The sequence below is a fragment of the Ailuropoda melanoleuca genome, chromosome 8, assembly GCF_002007445.2.
Source record: "Ailuropoda melanoleuca isolate Jingjing chromosome 8, ASM200744v2, whole genome shotgun sequence".
NCBI lineage: Eukaryota > Metazoa > Chordata > Mammalia > Carnivora > Ursidae > Ailuropoda > Ailuropoda melanoleuca.
In genome coordinates, this window is record NC_048225.1 from 23707059 (window position 1) to 23725225 (window position 18167).

The 18167-nt window shown below is 50.6% G+C and overlaps 1 protein-coding gene across 4 annotated transcripts in view; it reads left to right on the plus strand.

Moving 5' to 3' along the window:
• FLI1 (Fli-1 proto-oncogene, ETS transcription factor) overlaps positions 1 to 18167 on the plus strand; it is a 121539-nt gene that overhangs the window by 61538 nt on the left and 41834 nt on the right. For 3 of the 4 annotated variants that reach the window (XM_011221674.3, XM_011221669.3, XM_002912694.4), the window contains 2 exons: positions 7155 to 7366; positions 16411 to 16565. In XM_011221674.3, the coding sequence (XP_011219976.1) occupies positions 7155 to 7366; positions 16411 to 16565 (367 nt within the window). The remainder of the gene's footprint in view (positions 1 to 7154; positions 7367 to 16410; positions 16566 to 18167) is intronic. The other variant, XM_019796910.2, reaches the window with a different exon arrangement.

Here is an 18167-nt window from a genome sequence, read left to right on the forward strand (position 1 = left end):
ATGGCCGGCAATTAGAGAAGAGAGAGAAGCAAAAGGCTTGAACTAACTAACAGCTTTAGATGTGACTAGGATACTTTAGATGTGACTATGAGCAGACCCCCTGCAGAGCTTGCTGATTTCAGAAAACAGAGAAGACAGAGCAGTTTGCTTCCTAGAATCTTGTCTGAATTTTGTATGCTCTCCGGCTGGCAAGAAAAGGGACTTCATGTCATTATGCAAAGAATGTAATAAAAAGCCAAAGCTGGTGTGCTCCCTGCGGTGACCCAGAGATGAGCTTTCCAGAGGACTGGTCCTGGGAGTCAAGTGGCCCCCTGAGCAGGGCATCAAGCAGCAGGGAACTTGGTGGGGTTGCTTTTGACAGCCCTTTCACACACCTCCAGCAAAGCTCATGGGACACTGAGACCTGTGCTTGAAGGGTCCAGGTCAGGAGAAAGGAAAAGGAAGGGGGAGGAAACAATGTAGAATTCATGCTTCTTGGGGCCCCATGTCTTGGGTCATTCCCTGTGTGAGTGTAAAAATTCAACCTAACTGGAAGGATGAGCAAAGGAAAGGGTGTCCCCTCCATGGTGGCCTCCAGGACTTTGCCTCCCCTGACTCCGTTTGGTTCATAAGTGTGCATTATATGTGTATTCTTCTGTGGACAGGACCATGGCAGAAATTTCTTTCATGTGTTCCTGAATAGAATGGGGAGATGGTTCAGACACCGTCTTAAACTTTTTTTTTTTTTCCTACTCTGGGGGTTTTTCCATCTCTGTTTCAGCAAAGCTTTTTCAGAGATGCAATTGTTTGCTCATCATTAATATCAGCCAGGCCATCATGCGGCAGTGCTCTGACCACATTCCCCTATCACTCAACTGACGTGCACACTGAGAACATTTGCCTTAATCTAAGGAAAACAAATTTGGGAAGATACATCTGCTAGCATTTTTTAAAAAAAGAAGAAAAAAAGAAGAAAAAAGATATATAGGACAAATTCCAAAATGAGGAAGGTTTTTTTTTATTAGTGAATTCACAGACATAATACACATGGCATTTTTCTGATGTTTATTGCACGTACGATGTATGAATGGCCATATGAGTGGGTACTGGCCACCATTGTTCGAGTAGTTCAGCAATAAATGGCTCTTCCTCTCCCTTGCATGGCTATTTAACATAATGTTATCTGTGCCATCTAGAAGCCTCCATTCAGAAGCCAGAAAGAGAGGTCTCAGGCTACAATGGAACAACATCCATGGTTCGAAAAAGAAGAGTGGAAACATTAGAGAAGCAGGCTCTGTTCTCAGAAACCCATGGAATTTGCATTTCAAAATCGAACTAGTGTCTCCAAACTTGCTAATTTTGAACCTTAAGCAACTTCCGTTGAAGTAACCCACACAGGGGAGAAGGAGGTCTATCTCTGGCTCTATCTGCCCTCTCCCTTCCCCCGCTTCATCTCTCAACTCCAATACAAAGGTCCCAATGCCATCTCAGCATTGGGCTTCTTTTAAACTTGAGTATTTACTATATTCAAAGAACTTTAGACACTTGATTCAGGAAATTCACTTCTATTATCTCATTTTACCTTTATTCAAAATCTACCAGGTGAGATACTGCTATTATCCACATTCTATGGATAAGGAAATGAAGGTCAGAGAGTATACATAAATCATAATCAGTGATGTGCTAATGTGCAATCGATGGAGCTCAGACTGGAATTCGTATCTCTCCAACTCCAAAGATTGGGCTCTAAATTACAATGAACTCAAGAGTTGTCCTCAAAGCGCTCACAGTGTCCCGGGGAGGTGACCAGGCAGCAGACCTGAATTTGAATCTCAGATCACACTCACTTGCTATGTGACCTGAGCGAGTTCTTTCACTTCTCTGAATAGCCATTTTCCCATCCGAAAAAAAAAAAAAAATGGAGGTAATAATAGTGCATCCCTCATAGAATTGCTAAAAGAATTAAATTGGATTACTTATATAAACAGCGTCTCACACTTACTAAATGCTATGATAATTATCTGCTATGACCTCTTTTCAATAATGAGACCACAGGATATATTATAAGTGATGTGCTAAAGGCATCTCACCCAAATTGGGTAAGGAGCATCCCATACCAAGACAAGTGCCCCATTGGCTATATACCTCTCCTGGCTGCCTGGACCAGCAGGGGATCGTGGGAAGGAAGGTTGACACAGTTTGGTCAGTGTATCTATGGGCAAATAGGGCCAACCATTTAGCTCAGAACTCCAGCTGCCAAGCTAGCTGACCTTTCTGAGCTTTCTGGCAAATAGGTCAAGTGGGGTACTGATGTGCTTGGAGTCAAGGGACCATGTGCCTCCCTCTGGGTCTAGGACTCAGTGGCTGAGGGACCAGAGCATCCTGAATTACAGGCCTTGCCTTTCCGGAAATCATCAGAGCAAAGGAAAGATGCTTCTTAGAACCCAATTACTAAGCCAATCTTCCCAGTCACGACTATGACGGCAAAGGATTAACCTTAGAACTGGGGGCCACACGGGGCTAGAGAGCCCATACCTTCAGTCTTTTTCACTTTGAAGTCAATTTTTATGTAGCTCTAAAGCAACCTGGATTTTAACAGCCTTTAAAAGAATAACTTGTCTTCTGTGTCACGTCCAAAGTCAATAGAAAAAGTGAAATCGTTACCAACTGAAGGAACTTAGTCACTCTGAGAACGGTTTGTGAATTTCATGCTGAAGGCCTTTCTAAATTCAGTCTCTCATCCCAAAATTAAATTCTTATCAACAAGCCATCAGCGAAAAGTTCTTGAAAACCAACAAGTCCTTCCTGTAAAGAGTTTTCAGTACAAGTAAGAGTTTCGTGTTTAAACTTTTAGAAGTTTGAAGAGTTTAAGTAAAAGCAAACAGCTTTATAAGACATAAAATAGTAAGAGCTGTGCACGTGTAAAAGCTTCAAGTATGTGATCGAAATGTCCAGAGCTCAATAGCTTCCCACATGATAAAAGCAGCACCTTGGTGCCTACACCCATATCCGTTAACCCGCCCCCCCCCCAGTGGCCCCATGAGTCCCCATCGGTGACATGATGCTTCACACAAGTCTGTCAGCCAGAGACACCCAGTGCCATGTTCCCTGTTTGCCTTTTCCTCTAGGCCTGTCCCCCCTCACTGCACCCACTGCCACCAAAGCTGTTCAGAGAAGGCTCCCCATCTTCAAGACAGAAGGGTACCTGCCAGGGATGTGGTCTTGGGATGCTCTCAGCCTCGAATGGCAAAAAGGGGTGCTATTTCCTTTCAGAGACGGTGAGAATGTTCTCCTCTCCAACTTTAAGTTTTCACCAGGGTCTTCCACCAGCCTGTTTGGCTGCCCAAATCTATTATCCCACCCAGCGGCTCTCATCTCTAACCTCCTGCTCTTATTCGGTTTCTTAATTCAGTCCAGCAGGCCAGACAAGGAGTCGCTCTCCTGCATCTTCTCTCTCTTCCCAGCCTCCCCCAGCCACAAATTCTTTTCTCCATACCATTATAAGAAGAAGAAAAAAAGCCCTTTGCTTATCAATGACTGGAATTAGAAAAGAGAGAGAGAGAGAGTATGTGTGTGTGTGTGTGTGTGTGTGTGTGTGTGCTCGCGCATACACACACACCTACCTAAGCAGTATTCTCACTGGGTTTTGGCTTTGTTTTTTTAAAAAAGATTTTATCTATTTATTTAGAGAGAGTGAGCATGAGTGGTGGGGCGGAGAGCAGAGGGAGGCGGAGAAGCAGGGTCTCTGCTGAGCAGGGAGTCCGATGCGGGACTTGATCCCAGGACCCCAGGATCATGACCTGAGCCAAAGGCAGGCACTTAAGACTGAGCCACCCAGGTGCCCCCTTCTCACCTGGCTTTTAAAAGCTCAAATGAGTCACAGGGAATTATCAGGGAAGGTTCCATGGGGTGACGAAGATCTCATTTACCTTATAAAATGGGAAGCATCAGACATGCACGCAAGTGCAAAGGACAAAGAAAGGGTGCCCACAGCACAAGGACTGACAAAGTGTACGTGAGCAGGGCATGCTGAGTACAGTGGGGACAGTTAGCGTTGGGCAGGAGCTGCAGGGGGAGGGAGGAGTCATGAAACGTAAGGGTGGGCAGCTGGGGCAAAGCTGAGTTGTGGGAACACACGCCGATGACAGTTGCTGTGGTCAGCATCGAGTGAGCTCTGGGAGGCGTTTGAGCCAGGACCGTGGCAGGATCCATTTACGACTTTCGAGGGAGCTCCACCTGACCGGGGAACATGCACGGTGGGCTGAATGAGGGCAGAGTGTGCAAGTGTGTTGTCAGAGAGGAAAGAGTCTGAAAGAGAAAGGCAATGGGAAGCCCACGTGCCTGGCCCGCTAGACGACGACTAGTCAGGCAGGAGGGACCCGTGACGTTCTGGAGGAAATCAGGGATCTCTCCTCCTGTGATGTTGCCACTTGACTGAAGTATCCTTTGATTGTGAACTACATTCCAAAATGAGTTCAAACAGGTTTAGTGCCCTTTACCACACCTACCCTTTGTCCTGGAAGCTATTCATTCTCATTTCCTTAAGAAGTCTCTCCGTGGTTTGCCACCAGCAACCCCTACTCTGTCTCATCTGTTTTCTGTTGCTGCGAACCCTGGTTTTGCCACCTGTTTGGCTCCCTTGGACTTGAAATCCTGCCTTCTCTTGGTTCCTGGCCCACTCTCTTTGGGGATCCTGATGGAAGCAATCGCTCCTTCTTCCCCAGAGCTTCACTATCCCCAGTCCTGCCTCTTTCCTTCAATTATTCCACCATTGTTTCCCCTAACCTAGAGGAAGGGAGATAAGAAATTCTTTAATTGGAAACTCCAAGGTTTGTGCATGACTGACCGAGCATAAAGCCACTCTCCATAGTAGAAGACGATTCCTGATTCCTTACACATCGTCTCTTTTTGTAGCCAAACTGGTGAGTGTTCACCTTTCTCCCCAAAAGCACACTTATGGGTCCTAGGTGGTAATGTGCCTCTGCTCCCAGTGTAGAATTTCAGGGACTCAGGCTCAACTCTCTGGACTGTTACGATGTCACACTTTTCAACTTGGAACTGTAACACTGAGGGCCTGGATGGCAACTCAAAACTGGTCTGGGGTACGGAGCCAGGTCTGCTCCCTAACTGACATGGAGAATGGGTCGAATAACCAAAAGACAGAGTGGTTCCAGGTAGCCTAGCTTTCCTCTGAGCATGAACAAGGGCACTAGGTGGAAAATGAAGAAGGATCCCAGCATATTTTAGGTCGGGATCAGGGGACACACACTTGGTGGGGGGATGTGAGCCTTTCAGTATGGTGCAGGCATCTCAGCTTTGAAACTGCCATCACTGGCCCTATCTCTACGATCCAAAGCCTTCTGGTGCAGGAGCAGGCTTCCTGGAGTAGGTTCCCGTAATTCTTCCCGGATCCCGCCGGAAGCAGCCACAGAAGAGCGTTTTTCTTTGAAATCTGGCTGTCCTCCTGCTGGGGTTGCAAATGGCCCTGGGAGAAACAGCAATGGTTAGCTGGTGGAGCAAAGTGTAATTTTACAAGTATAGGGAGGGCTTAAGTAAAGGTGGCGTATTCGGGCTGCCATAACGTGGTGGAAGCAACAGAAATTGATTTGATTTTCTCACCTTTCTGGAGGCTGGAAGTCCAAGGTGAGGGCACTGGCGGGCTCTGAGGGCTCTTCTCCTCGGCTGCAGATGGCTTGCCTGCCCCTCTCCGCATGGTGGACTCCGTGCGTCCAGATACCCTCTTCTTGTAAGGACACCAGTCAGATCAGATCAGATCAGAGCCCACCCGAAGAGCCTCATGTCAACTGAATCACCTCTTTAAAGCCCCTTTCTCCAAATACAGTCAGATTTCTGAGGTATTGGAGTTAGGGCTTTAACATGTGAATTTAAGGGAACAATTCAGCCCCTAAGAGAACCTGTCCTCGAACACTAGGAATTCTCATAGCTGACATTTATCGGGGGGCACTAGGTGCCAGAGACTGTTCTAAGCATTTCCTGTACAGTGTTCCATCTCATCTTCACAATGATAGATTGTATAATTATAGATTGCATAGATGATAAATTAATTCTGTGTTATAGGTTGTTTCCTTCTTTTCTGAAAAGCAGACAACTTACTTTGGTGTGATTATGTGATACAGGGCACATCACACCCCAGTCTGTGACCTCAGGGCCTCTGTGATTTGATGGGGGTTGGAATAGTGGGAGCATCTGATTATGGTGCTTTGGTGGGTGGGAGATCTCTGCCAAGGGCAAGGCTTCCTTTCTTCCATGCAGATCTCCATAAGCCAGACTGCGGGATGGGACAGTATGAGTGGGCAGACTGAGGGTCTTACATAGGGACTCCCGCATCCACCGAGCTGACATTCTGCCCTCGTTCCTAGGCAAGCTGAATCATCAGAATTTAGACAGGAAGCTCTCATCTCCAGGAGTCAGGCAAGAGTGCATGACAGAGCACGGTCCCCAGGAGGCAGGCAGCCTCCCAACTGAGTCACGGCCATGTAAGACGCACGAGCCCATCCTGGAGAACCCCTCTGAAAACTGCGGGGCATTTCTTCAAGCTGAACACCTGTACCAAGATTTTTCTCATTTAACCCACCTAATCAGCTCTGAAAAAGCTATTCTTATTCCTGTTTACAGATAAGGAAACTGAAATTAGAAGCAACCACAGCCCTGGCCCCACCCTTCGCTTGTGTGACCTTGAGCTGGATACTTAACCTCTCTGGGTGGGTCTCACTGGCCTCACCTATAAAATAAATGCTCACTTTCATATCCCCCTGCAGCCCGACTGCTCCGCACAGCTAGCCAGAGGCGTTTCTGCTGAGGCCTGAAAGAGCCCAGCGCTCAAGCTGCACCAGAACACTGCACATGCGCACTGTGTAACCACTCCTCCCGGCCTTCTGCTCCCCACCCTCCTCTTTACAGACCCAACAGGGAACGTGCTCCGACGGCTCCCCCATCCCCACCCCACTGCCCCAGATCCCTCCTCAGGCAGGGTCAAAGAACCCATGGAGTTTGCATAAGGGTAAACCTGCCCCCCAGAGTGTGAGTCAATCAGCAATCTGGACCGCCGCCTGGGGTAGCCCTGGGCCACCCTGCCAGCTCAGAAGGAGAGTAGGTGAAGAGTGACACGGGATGAACTGACACTGGGCTTTCGGTCTCCTTCTCTGACCCTCCAGGAGGCTCTGTCGGTGGTGAGCGACGACCAGTCCCTCTTCGACTCTGCCTACGGAGCGGCGGCCCATCTCCCCAAGGCCGACATGACCGCCTCAGGGAGCCCTGACTATGGCCAGCCCCACAAAATCAACCCCCTCCCACCGCAGCAGGAGTGGATTAATCAGCCGGTGAGGGTCAATGTCAAGCGGGAGTATGACCACATGAATGGATCCAGGTAAGCCTCCAGGGGTTAGGCACCGCCGGCTGCCAGGGCTGCCAGGTGCGGGGCTGGTGGAGGCTTGAGGCACGCTTGCTCCCCAGGTGTCTGAGTCAAGCAGATCTGACCTAAGCGGCTTCTGATGCTCGGGGTGCCTGCAGCAGGTGGGGCTCTGGTGCAGGGCCAGGGAGCCTGAGTCAGTCCCTAGAGAGTTGAGACAAAAGACTGCTATAAAACAGAGGGCTGGGGGTGGAGCAGGGCCAGGCAGCCCACCTCGCCCTCTGAGCCTTGGTTCTGCCCTCAGAAGGCCAGGTCAGAGTCAGGCTCATGACCCAAGGCAGACACGTATGGAACGCCAATTTTGTGTCAGGCCCAGGTGGAGTCGCTCTTGGGGATAACTTAAGTGATAACATTCCGTCCCTTGTCCTGTTGAAGATACTTGCCCTCTCTGGGCAGGTCTCAGAGATGACCAAACCATTCTTGCAGTAAAAGTCCGGATGTGATGGTAAAGGTGAACACATCGATGGACTTACGGTGCCAGGAAGGACACATCACACTTGGAAGGTGTATTAGAACTTGGTGGTGCCCAGGTCAGGAAGACTTTCCTTATGGAAATGCAGGGAGGAGAGCCCAAGGAGAGAAGATTCACAGGAGCGAGGAAGGGCACGCCTGGGGCATGGGTAGCCCAGGTTTCATGCCCTGCTCTGCCCTTGGACGAGCTCTCTAGCTGTCTGAGCACCAGCTTCCTCCTTTCGGAACTGGGGCTGCGCCTCCTTTCTGAACCTCCTTTCTGAACCGAGCCTTTCTTCATAAGGCTTGTGTCGATGGTTAACTCTGATGCCGTGGAGGAAGGACCCAGGACAGTGCCTAGGACTCAGAAAGTGCTCGATAGTGTTAGCAATCATCCTGAGCCAAGGTTTAAAAGAGAGAAAACATTCGTCTCATTCATGAACTATCAGGCCAGCCAATGGGCCTACAGCATAGGGAGAAAAAAATGAAAATTAAGAGAGTGCCCTGAATAGCACACTAAGAAAATACAAAATTTATTCCACATGCAGATACTGACTTGACGTAATATCTTCAGAGCTTGATATTCAGAGCTGACGACCTTTATATAGAGAGGGTGGGGAAGGAAGGGAGCATCAGAAAGATAAGAAGTTAGTGAAATATCCCAGTAAGAAATCATCAAGTTCTGAATTTGAGTGATGGTAATGATTAGGGAAATCAAAAGGGATAGCTTCAAAAGGGAAGGACAAGTCAAGGGATAATTAGCGGGGCTGAAGTGGACAAATATAGAAGCCTATTTTGGGGGACACAGGGTATATGAGAGGAAAGAATAAAAAAAAAAAAAAAGCCTGGAGCATGCATGTTTTTAGCAAGGACGGTGCCGTTAGCCATGGGAGGTAGGAAAGGAAATGCTTTGAGAAGAGATGTCAGTGTTCCCTCTGAGATTCCTGTGAGCAATCAGTAGAACATCCAGATAAAAATGTCTGCTAGGCGTTGGAAACTAAAGCTGAGATAATATTTGGGGGCTGGAACATAGGTTTGGGCATCATCTCTAAAGAGTTGTCACTAAGAGTGGATGAGGTCACTAAGGAAACAAGTCTAGAGAAGGAGAGAGAAGGGGGCGAGCGTGCAGCTGGGGAGGAGACCTCCCTCAGACAACCCCCGGCCTCAGACCTGCCTGTGGGAACACCCAGCCCTACCACATTTCAATCCCACTAACCAGAACCAGCCACTGGGATCCCAGCCACGGTCTCAGAGTCTGGCATTTTAGGAAGGTTCGGAGGTTCTAAGCCAGGAGCATCTCTTCACATAGATGATAAGGGTAATGAGTTCCTCACAGTGTGTGTGGGGGGGTATAGTTTGTTAAACACTTTTTCCATATTATCTTATCATTTGCTCCCCACCATGATGCTAGGAGATAAATGTTGCAATTACATTTTGACATTTAAAGACAGATTGAGCACTGGGGGCAGGGGGGGTGGTTGATGCCTTGTCCAAGGATTTAGGGGAGACAAAGCTGGCACCAAAGCTGCGCCGTCTGACTCCTGGCCTGTGGGCTGCCTCTCTGCCCCCTCCCTCTCTGCCCATACCTTGTGCTTTGGGGTTCATGGTCCAGCTGTTGACAGCACCCGACCTGGCAGTGCTTCCCAAACTGGCCCGACCACAGGACGGACCTTCCTGATGCTTGTTGGAAATCCAGATTCCACACTTGGAGCGTCTTTGGTCGGTTGCAGCCTGAATCCCAACCACTCTTGTAGCCTCACCCCAACCCAGACCACCAGCACCTGTCCTGCTAGGCCACCCCAGTAGCACCCTGTTCTCCCCACTTCTGCTTGCCTCCCTGAAGTCTGTTCTTCTGACAGTGGCTAGAGTCAACCTTCCAGAATATTTAACTCTCTTGTGACAAAATCCATAGTCCTTCACATGCCCCGTCCCCCCATCCCTATGAAACCCTTTTTATCCCTCCTATCTTACTCCTTCCTTCCATACCAGCCACATAAGACTCTGGACCCCAAGCACACTCCTGCCTCAGAGTCTCATGCCTGTGTTCCTTCTCTCTGGAACATTCCTACTCCATCTAGTCATATGACGCTCTCTCCCAACTTGTTCCAGGTCTCTGCCTGAATGTCACCTTCTCAGAGGCCTTCTCTGACCACATGATGATTGAAAACAGCACCCATCCCTCTTTACCTTGCATAGATTCTTCTTAGTTCTTCCTGGCTCTTATCACAGCCCTCACTAAAATGTGGGCAGGGCCTTGTTTTGTCTACTGAGCAGTGCCTGGCCCATGATAGGTGCTCAGTAAATAGTTAAGAAATGAATAAGGGAATGGATGCATGGCTAACCAGACTCAAAGGAGAAGATGCTTATTCAAAGCCATAAAGGTCATCAGTGTATAAGTCGGGACAGATACCAAGGTCTGCGGACAGTTCCTGAGCTCGAGCCTGTGTTTGTGCTCAGGGGAGGCTGCATTTATGAGCTGACCGCTGTCTCCCCTGTAGGGCACTCCAGCATACTAATCCTGGGCAAAGAGGGCCCCCAAAGAAATCAGTTTTCAGAACCCACTTGCCAGCCAGCCCTGGCCACTGTCACACCAGAGGCTAGTTGGAGGAGAGCCATGGGCAGCCCCTCCCCAAAGAGCAGATGTGGTATTTATGTGGCTCTGGTAGCACAGAGCAGCCCCTGTTTTTGATTTGCCTGTCTTGCCCCAGACTGTCCGCAGGTGAGAGCCTAGGTGCAGAAGGACGGATGTAGTCTTACCCGCCCTGGGGAAACAAAGATCCAGTGGACTCTCAGAGCCATTGCCAGCACCCCATAAATATTCTCCAAGAGCTCACATGGAAGCTGGCCCAGTGGGCAGCAGAGAGCAAGGGTTTTCAGAAAAATGTCTTTGCTGAGGATGGAACAATGTCAGAGTCTATTATTTCATCATGCAAAAAGAAAGGACACAATGAAAAAGACGCCAGGCAATTTAAATCTCTCATCATCGACACTGTTTCCCTGATCCCCTCAGTATTATTGAAATGAATTCCTAACTTCAGATGAGAAAACCAAAGCAGAGTATCTATCCCGTGTGGGGTGTCTGGGCTCATGGACTAGATTTGTGGCATCCAATGCAGGGGCCACCAGCCACACGTTGCTTTTAAGCGCTTTGAAATCCGAAACGGACATGTGCTCGAAACGCAAAATACACACCAGACTTCCAAGCGTATGGGGGCGGGGGGATAAAATATCTCATTAATTATTTTTATATTGATTGTGTTGAAATGATCATTTCTTTTGGCTGGATGATCATTTCTTTCGGATAATTTTCTTTTGGCTCAGTGAGTTAATATATTAACATATTTTAATATATTTTAAAATTCATTTCACCTGGGGTTTTTTTTTATTTTAAAAATGTGGCTACTAGAAAATTGAAAATTATATATGTGGCTCACATTGTACCACGGGGCAGCGCTGGGCCAGATGCTGCAGACAATCCCCCTTGGTTTAGGAGTTATTTCACTCTTATTGGAGACCCCATAGATATTTGTGTCTCTGGAGGAGGTATTCTCTGTGCCTAGACCTACACTGCCCCTCTTGCTTTTTATCCCAATATTAAGTCATTTGGACCAGGGGCACGGGGTCAGATGGAGAGACTGAGGTCTGGGGAGCTCAGGGAGAGCCTAGCTGGCCCATGTTGTGGAGGCTTGCTCTCTTTCTCCGTATCTTCCTGCCGTGGTTGACTCTGTTAGGATGAGTTGTTCTTGGAACAGCAAGGCCTATAGGTTCCGTGATGTATGTAGACTTCAGCAACTTGACCTCAGGCTGTGGTCTGCAGATAACTCTGAGCTGCATCCTGCCTCAACCTCGGGGATCAAGGGGAAAACATCCCATGAAAGAAAGAGTATTATTTTATGGACAGGGCAATGCAAGGACCTGCTGCCTTGTGTGTCTGGCAGGCAGGACCTGAGTCGGCGTTTGTCTACCTGACACCCCCTAGCACAGGCCAGAGGGCTCTTGGATGCTCTTAGGAGACACGTAGAGACTTCGCATTCCACCTACGGAAGATCAACCTCGCACACACGGTAACTTCTGCCTCTCTGACTGACTGCAGAGCCGCTCTCTCAGGGGCCCCGTCGGGTTCTGAACCTTGCAGTATGGAGCACGTCACACAAGCTGGGTGGGAAGCTGTCCCCGGGCTTCTGGAGAAGCTGTGAGCACCTGCTATGTAAGAAGGTGAAAACAGCTATGTGGTTAGGGCGAATGGCTAGATTATGGGTGATTTCCTTTCCTTTCCTTGAAATTTGCTTCTCACTTGTTGAGTATTCCTTTTTAAAGACAACAAGCACACATCTAGGCATGGATCCTACAGAAATCCTAAAGTCAACACAGATCGCTCGATGGTGCGTGGTATGCACACCACATGGAAGACACACGTGATAGGCCCTAATGTGACTGCATGGCTTGGGTGGCCTTTGTGCTTCGCATGAGCTGTGTGAATACAGGGAATCCACCGACCGCAAGCCCGGGCTGCACGCTTGTGGCTCTCTGGGTCGTGCACTCTGAGTTGCTGGGGGTTGAGTGGGAAGGTAGAGAAAACATCTGTTATAGGCTAAGGGGGTCATCGTTGGGAGTAGTCTTTGAAATCTTCTCTCACCCAAATACTCAAGCATTCTCACCTTGTTTTAAATTGCTTAACACTTTGCAAGTCCCTCTTGGAAATCACTTACAGGATTTTTTAAGCAGCATTCACCGAGCATAGGAAAACAGAACGGGAAAAATTGCCCCACGGTGAAACTAAAGGAGGAAGTTGCAGGGTCCACGTCCCCTTTGCTGGGGCCTCTCCTGACATGGCTTTCTGTTGCCCTGAGAGGGAGATGCCCTGAGTCACATGCTTGGAGCCAGCACCTCCTCCCTGCTCTATTGTGGCTGCCCCAGACCCTCTTGTCACCTGTCCCAGTGCTCTCAGCTGCCTGTGGGCCCCAACTCATGCTAGCTGTAAGTGCAGGTCTCAATACAAATTAGCAGCAGCGCGGGCAGGCTGAATGGCAGAACCTCTTCCCCTCCATCCGTGCTCCCCCTCGCCCCCCCTCTTGTTTTCATTGGGCCTCTTCACAGGCGCCAGCTGCCTCATTAAAGAGCAGCCTTTAGGCTGTGCTTCACCTGTACCCACCCTTAGCGTAGCTGTCAAGCCCAATGGCCGCATGCGAGGCGTTTGCTGTCTGCGGGAGGCACAGGGCCCACGAGCTTGCGAACGGAGGGGAGTGTGGCAGGCCAGCGGTAAAAGGTACGGCTTTCCTTTCTTTTCTCCCTGGGCAGTCAACGGAGGGCCGGCCTGAGCACGTGTGGTGGTCCAGAGTGGACCCAGGCTTCTCTGAGGGCACCCCTGGTGGAGGGGACTGGCAGCCGGGACAGGGCCTTGTTGCAGAGGAGGAGTACCCAAGAGTGGGCGTCCAGACGCATCCGCTTGCACAGCTGGGGAGCAGGTGCCTGCACAGGTGCTGGAGGAAGGAGACAGGAGGAAGCAGAAAGATGAGAACTTACGCGGATAGGAAGTGAGGAGGTTCCAACTCCTGTACAGCCCCCAGGTCACCCCAGCAAGCGAACCCTGGTCCCCACGGTGGTTCTGGTGTCCTCCTGCGGGAGCCGGGGGATCCTGTGACCTGGACGCCCATCTCCCGGGCTGGTGCCCATCCCGCCTTGGTGCTCATGGCTCCTCTTCTTACCCCGTCCCAGACCAGGTGGCTTTTACCAAATGTTTCCTCTTTTCAGATTTGTTTTTCTCTATTCCTGGCACCAAGGCCTGGCCCTGCCATACGTGCCTATGGCATAAAGGGTCGCCCCACTTTCGCAATTTCTGAGGCTCTGACTTTTTTCACCTCTGCACGGCAAGAGGTCAGTTTTCAGCTCAGCAAGCGCCAGAGGCCCAGCCGACGTGGGAAATGATTTTCCAAACCTTGGCTCCATGATGTTCTTAATGGGGAGCTCAGCCTACGGAGCAGCACCCCGTCTTCCATCACGACCACCTCCCCCCCGCCCCGTTGGACGGGGCTCTCCTCTCTGAGAGTTTTCTCGCCCCTGCCCACGGCCCTTGCACTCCAGCATCCCCCAGAGGAAGTGTGTGCTTGGGCCGCCCCGCCCTCTGCCGCGGGGTTCCCAGCCAATGAAAACGCTGCTCCCTTGGTTCAAGGCCAACTTAATCCTCCAAACTCCTGCTGCACTTGGGTTGTTTCACAATGGACAAGTATGTTGGGACAGGCTGCCAGGCCGTGGCGGTGTGTGTGTGTGTGTGTGCGTGTACGTGTGTGTTGGGGGTGTGCCGGGGTCTGCGTGTGTGTGCTCGCAGTTCCGCGTGGGCGCGTCGGTGCGCGTGTGCGCAGGCGCGCGCCGGCGGGTAGCTGGAAGGAGGGCTGGGGGCGCGGCCAGCTTGGCTCGAGCTCAGGGCCGCAGCTCCGGGGTCTTGCTGCGACGGCTTCACGGCAGGCCAAGGCCTTCAACAGCAGAAGCCGGAGGGCCAAACTGGTGAAAAGCCCTGATGTGCTACTGCCTCCCCTCAGACTGCCATGGGGACATTAAACCTTCAACAATCTGGGGCTCTGACGGCTGGTTCTTGGTTCTCTGCCTGGAAAAACAGTAGGCGAATAGTAAAACCTTAAATTCTAACATGTGTAAGTTATACATCTTATTTTCATTTTCAGCCCATGTTTCCCTCTGTAAGACATCAGGAAAAAATTACCGTCTGACTTCTAATATCTCAGTGGACCATTTATCTCCCAGCTATGATAAGTGATCTTCGATATTTTTTTCCTTTCAGATTAAGAAACAAATTCATTTAATTGTCTTTATTGAATGTGCTCTGGTCCCCCTCCCCTGCCTGAGCCCCCGCCCCACCCTGGGCTGTTCCTCCTTTCCTCCGTGATCCGGACTGCCTTCCCTGCCTCTAGAGGGGCCGCCACCAGCCTCGGGATGGGCGAGGCCCCATCTGGCATGGCCTGGCTCCTTAAGTCCTCAGGATGGTGGGTCCCTGGCCAGAGCAGAGCGAGAAGGGCAGTGGCCAGGCCTTTGGGAAGCCTGGAGTCTTTCTGCGGCCCAAGGTTGGGCCGCTGTAATCTGAACCTTATCTGAACTCCTTGGTCTGAAGGCCTGGTTTGGAGCTCTTGAGAGAACTGGCTGTCTCCCAGGTCTGATGCTTGCGGCACTGTGTAACCACGGCGGCAGCCTCTCCAGGGCCTTCCAGTCGTCCCCTTTGGTCCCGCTGCTGCTGCTAGAGTGGCTGAACAGAAGCTAGGGCAGGGTGGGATGGCACTTTCCCTGGGCACGCTGGGGGGGGGACCATGATGCCAGGCTGGGGGGTGTTGTGGAGCATTCTGCCAGTCTGCTCCTGGGCACCGGGGGCCACAAGTGGGGTGTCAGCTTAGATCTCCAGACAGCTACTCAGGGCTGAGCTGATGGCAGGGAGCAGCCTCTAACTGGGCTACAGACATCAAGGCTGGGTTGGATGATTTTTCCCTTGTGCACTTCCTTATGGTTCTTCTGTGAGCGTGATGGCCGGGGCTGCAACCTGCCACCAGAGCCACAACCTCTCTGTCAGGTCGACATTCTTGAATTCTATTCCTCCTTTATGCAGCAACCAGCCCGTTTGCATGTGTGTGTGTGTGTGTGTGTGTGTGTGTGTGTGTGTGTGTTTTAAAGTAAACTCTCGGCCCAGTGTGGGGCTCAAACTCAGGACCCCGAGATCAAAAGTCACATGCTCTACCAACTGATCCAGCCAGCCATGCCTGCGTGTGTGTTTTGATAGGAAAGCTTAACACCAAACTCCTGAGTCCTGTGTCCACTTTTACTAGCTGTGTGACCCTGGACCAGTCACCTCACCTCTCAGTTTCCTTAGCCATAAAGAGGAGATATGAACCCTTGCCATGGCTACCTGGGAGGCATCCTGGGAAGTTCAGATAGAACAGTGTACGAGAAATGCATTAAAATCAGATCCATGCAATAGATAGAGTCCACTCAGAAAACATCGGTCACTCATCTCCTCTGGAAGGTTCTCCATAACACATTGAGGTTTAAAGGAGAAAGGAAATGTCAGCCTCTCAGGAAACTCCCAATCCAGCCAGGGGAAGAGCCTCCACCATGCTAACCATCCCATGGTGTGACCGGTGCTAGGACCAAGGCAGACACAGAGCACTGTGGGGGGTGTGGAGGCCTACCTGGGGGCCGCCTGGGGGCCGGTGCACTTGCAGGCCGGAGTAGAGGTTGCCTGGCGACAAGGCTAAAAATGTCAGCCGCAGTCAGATCGGGAGGGCTGCAGCACCGTCCTAAGAAGTCCAGACTGCAGTCTGAGGCCAGTGAGGAGCTGCCAAAAGTTTTTAAGTACCGTAATTATAGGATTGGGCTGGGATTTGAAGAAGACTCTGGTGGCGGCGTGGAGGAGAGAAATAAGGCAGCAGCGGCAGCAGCAACAACAGCATTACACCAAGTGGGGCTGGGAGACGGCGCCATGGTTGTCGGCCCATGCTGGGCTGATGGCAGCTGCTGTGATGACTTCCTCTGGGCTTTGTGTCCTCTCACTCCAGGGAGTCTCCGGTGGACTGCAGTGTTAGCAAATGCAGCAAGCTAGTTGGTGGAAGCGAGTCCAACGCCATGAACTACAACAGCTACATGGACGAGAAGAACGGCCCCCCTCCTCCCAACATGACCACCAACGAGAGAAGGGTCATCGTCCCCGCAGGTACTTTGGGAACCAGGCTGCCGGCTGGCATCCGTGTCCGTGCTTTTCTGGGCTAAGGAGTTGGAGGGCAGGCTTCTCCCAGTGGGCGCCTAGACCTTTACCTGGTACCCTCTTCCCTATGGAAATGCCTCCTTAGGAAAGTCCAGCTGTCCTTCAAGATAGCGTCCCATGTGCCCCCAGCATCCTCAAACAGGTCCCAGCACACACTCTCCCCCAGGGCCTGGTAGCAGAGGATGAGGCCTGCAAAGAGGGCAGAGGCAAGGCCGTCTGAATCCAAAAGGAGTCCCAGGAACTCCCGACGGGCCCGCCCTCGCCTTGAAGGAGAAGGGTGGCTATAGAGGCCTGTCATGTCCATCAGGCATGTACTTCCTGCCATCGGCAGGGTCCCACCTTTCCAAAATTACAGCCAGCTTTTTCAGTTTCAAAATAGCAATAACTATATTTAACAAATGGAGCGCCTTAACGTGTGCAGCAAGTGAGGTCATTATGTAAAAATAGCCTATTTTTCCTAGGTATTGGTGCTGTTGGTTACAGAAAATAAGATCATTGTTCAAGCCTTTAGTCCCCTGGCTGGACACTCCACCTCGGCTAGACCAGCAAGCTCAGCAGCCTGGTCAGAAAGGGGGTTTGAAAACTACAACATGTAGAGTTGGCGCCAGTGGAAGGAGCAAGAACTTCCAAATCTTAAGCAAAGTGAATTACAGGGCAGGGATTACAACTAATCTTACCAAAATAACATGACCAAAAAGGCAAAACCCCTTCCATTTGGAAAAGTGTAAATGCAGTTGTGTCTGAGGGCAAAGGATTAGACATCTCCCTGAGGTAATGCAAAGGAATTTGCTTTGGGTCTGGAAGGCATGGTTTTGTAATGAGCCTCTCCTCCCGATGCCCTTTTGTATTTATTTTCCGCGGGAAGCTGTGTCTCCCCATCTCTGAGGACTGTACGGCTGCATCCCTGCATTCTGGGTCAAATTCAATATGGCGGGGAAGGGGGTGCGAGGTGCGGGATCCAGTGAGGCAGGAGAAGCTGGGCTAATGGGGACTCTTCCTACAGTGCCCACTAGGACTTGAAAAGAGTTCACCAAGGAGTTTGAGTTTCCTTCTTCCACAAGCATGTGACTTCACACAGGAAGAGGAAGAATAGCTCCCATTCGCTGAGCACTTTGTGGGTGCCAGGCACCATGTGAACTGCTTTCTCTACATTCCATTACTACTATCATCTAACGTTGGAGCCCCTCCCTCCCTCAGGACAGCAGGAAAGTTTAGCTCAGGTGCATTGGTAAGGTCCAAGAAAACCATGTTGCTTCCTTCTCATCAAAGAAGCGGACAATGAAACAGTAGTAGAGCTGACCTGGTGGGAGCCTCCCTGTTCTCCCCTAAGCAAAGCCAGGCCTCACCAGGCCTTTGCTCATCTGGCATCAAACTGCCCCACTTCCCCGAATAGTGGCCAGCACGGGAAGGCAGTCTTGAGCACCGAAGACTTAGGGGATCAGAGATTGTCTCTGAACCAAGTGTCGATAACCATCTCATTTCTGCAGTCACTTTTGGGAGGTGAGAGGGGGCAGACATGGCCAGACTGCTCGGTTGACCTTCAACTCTGAA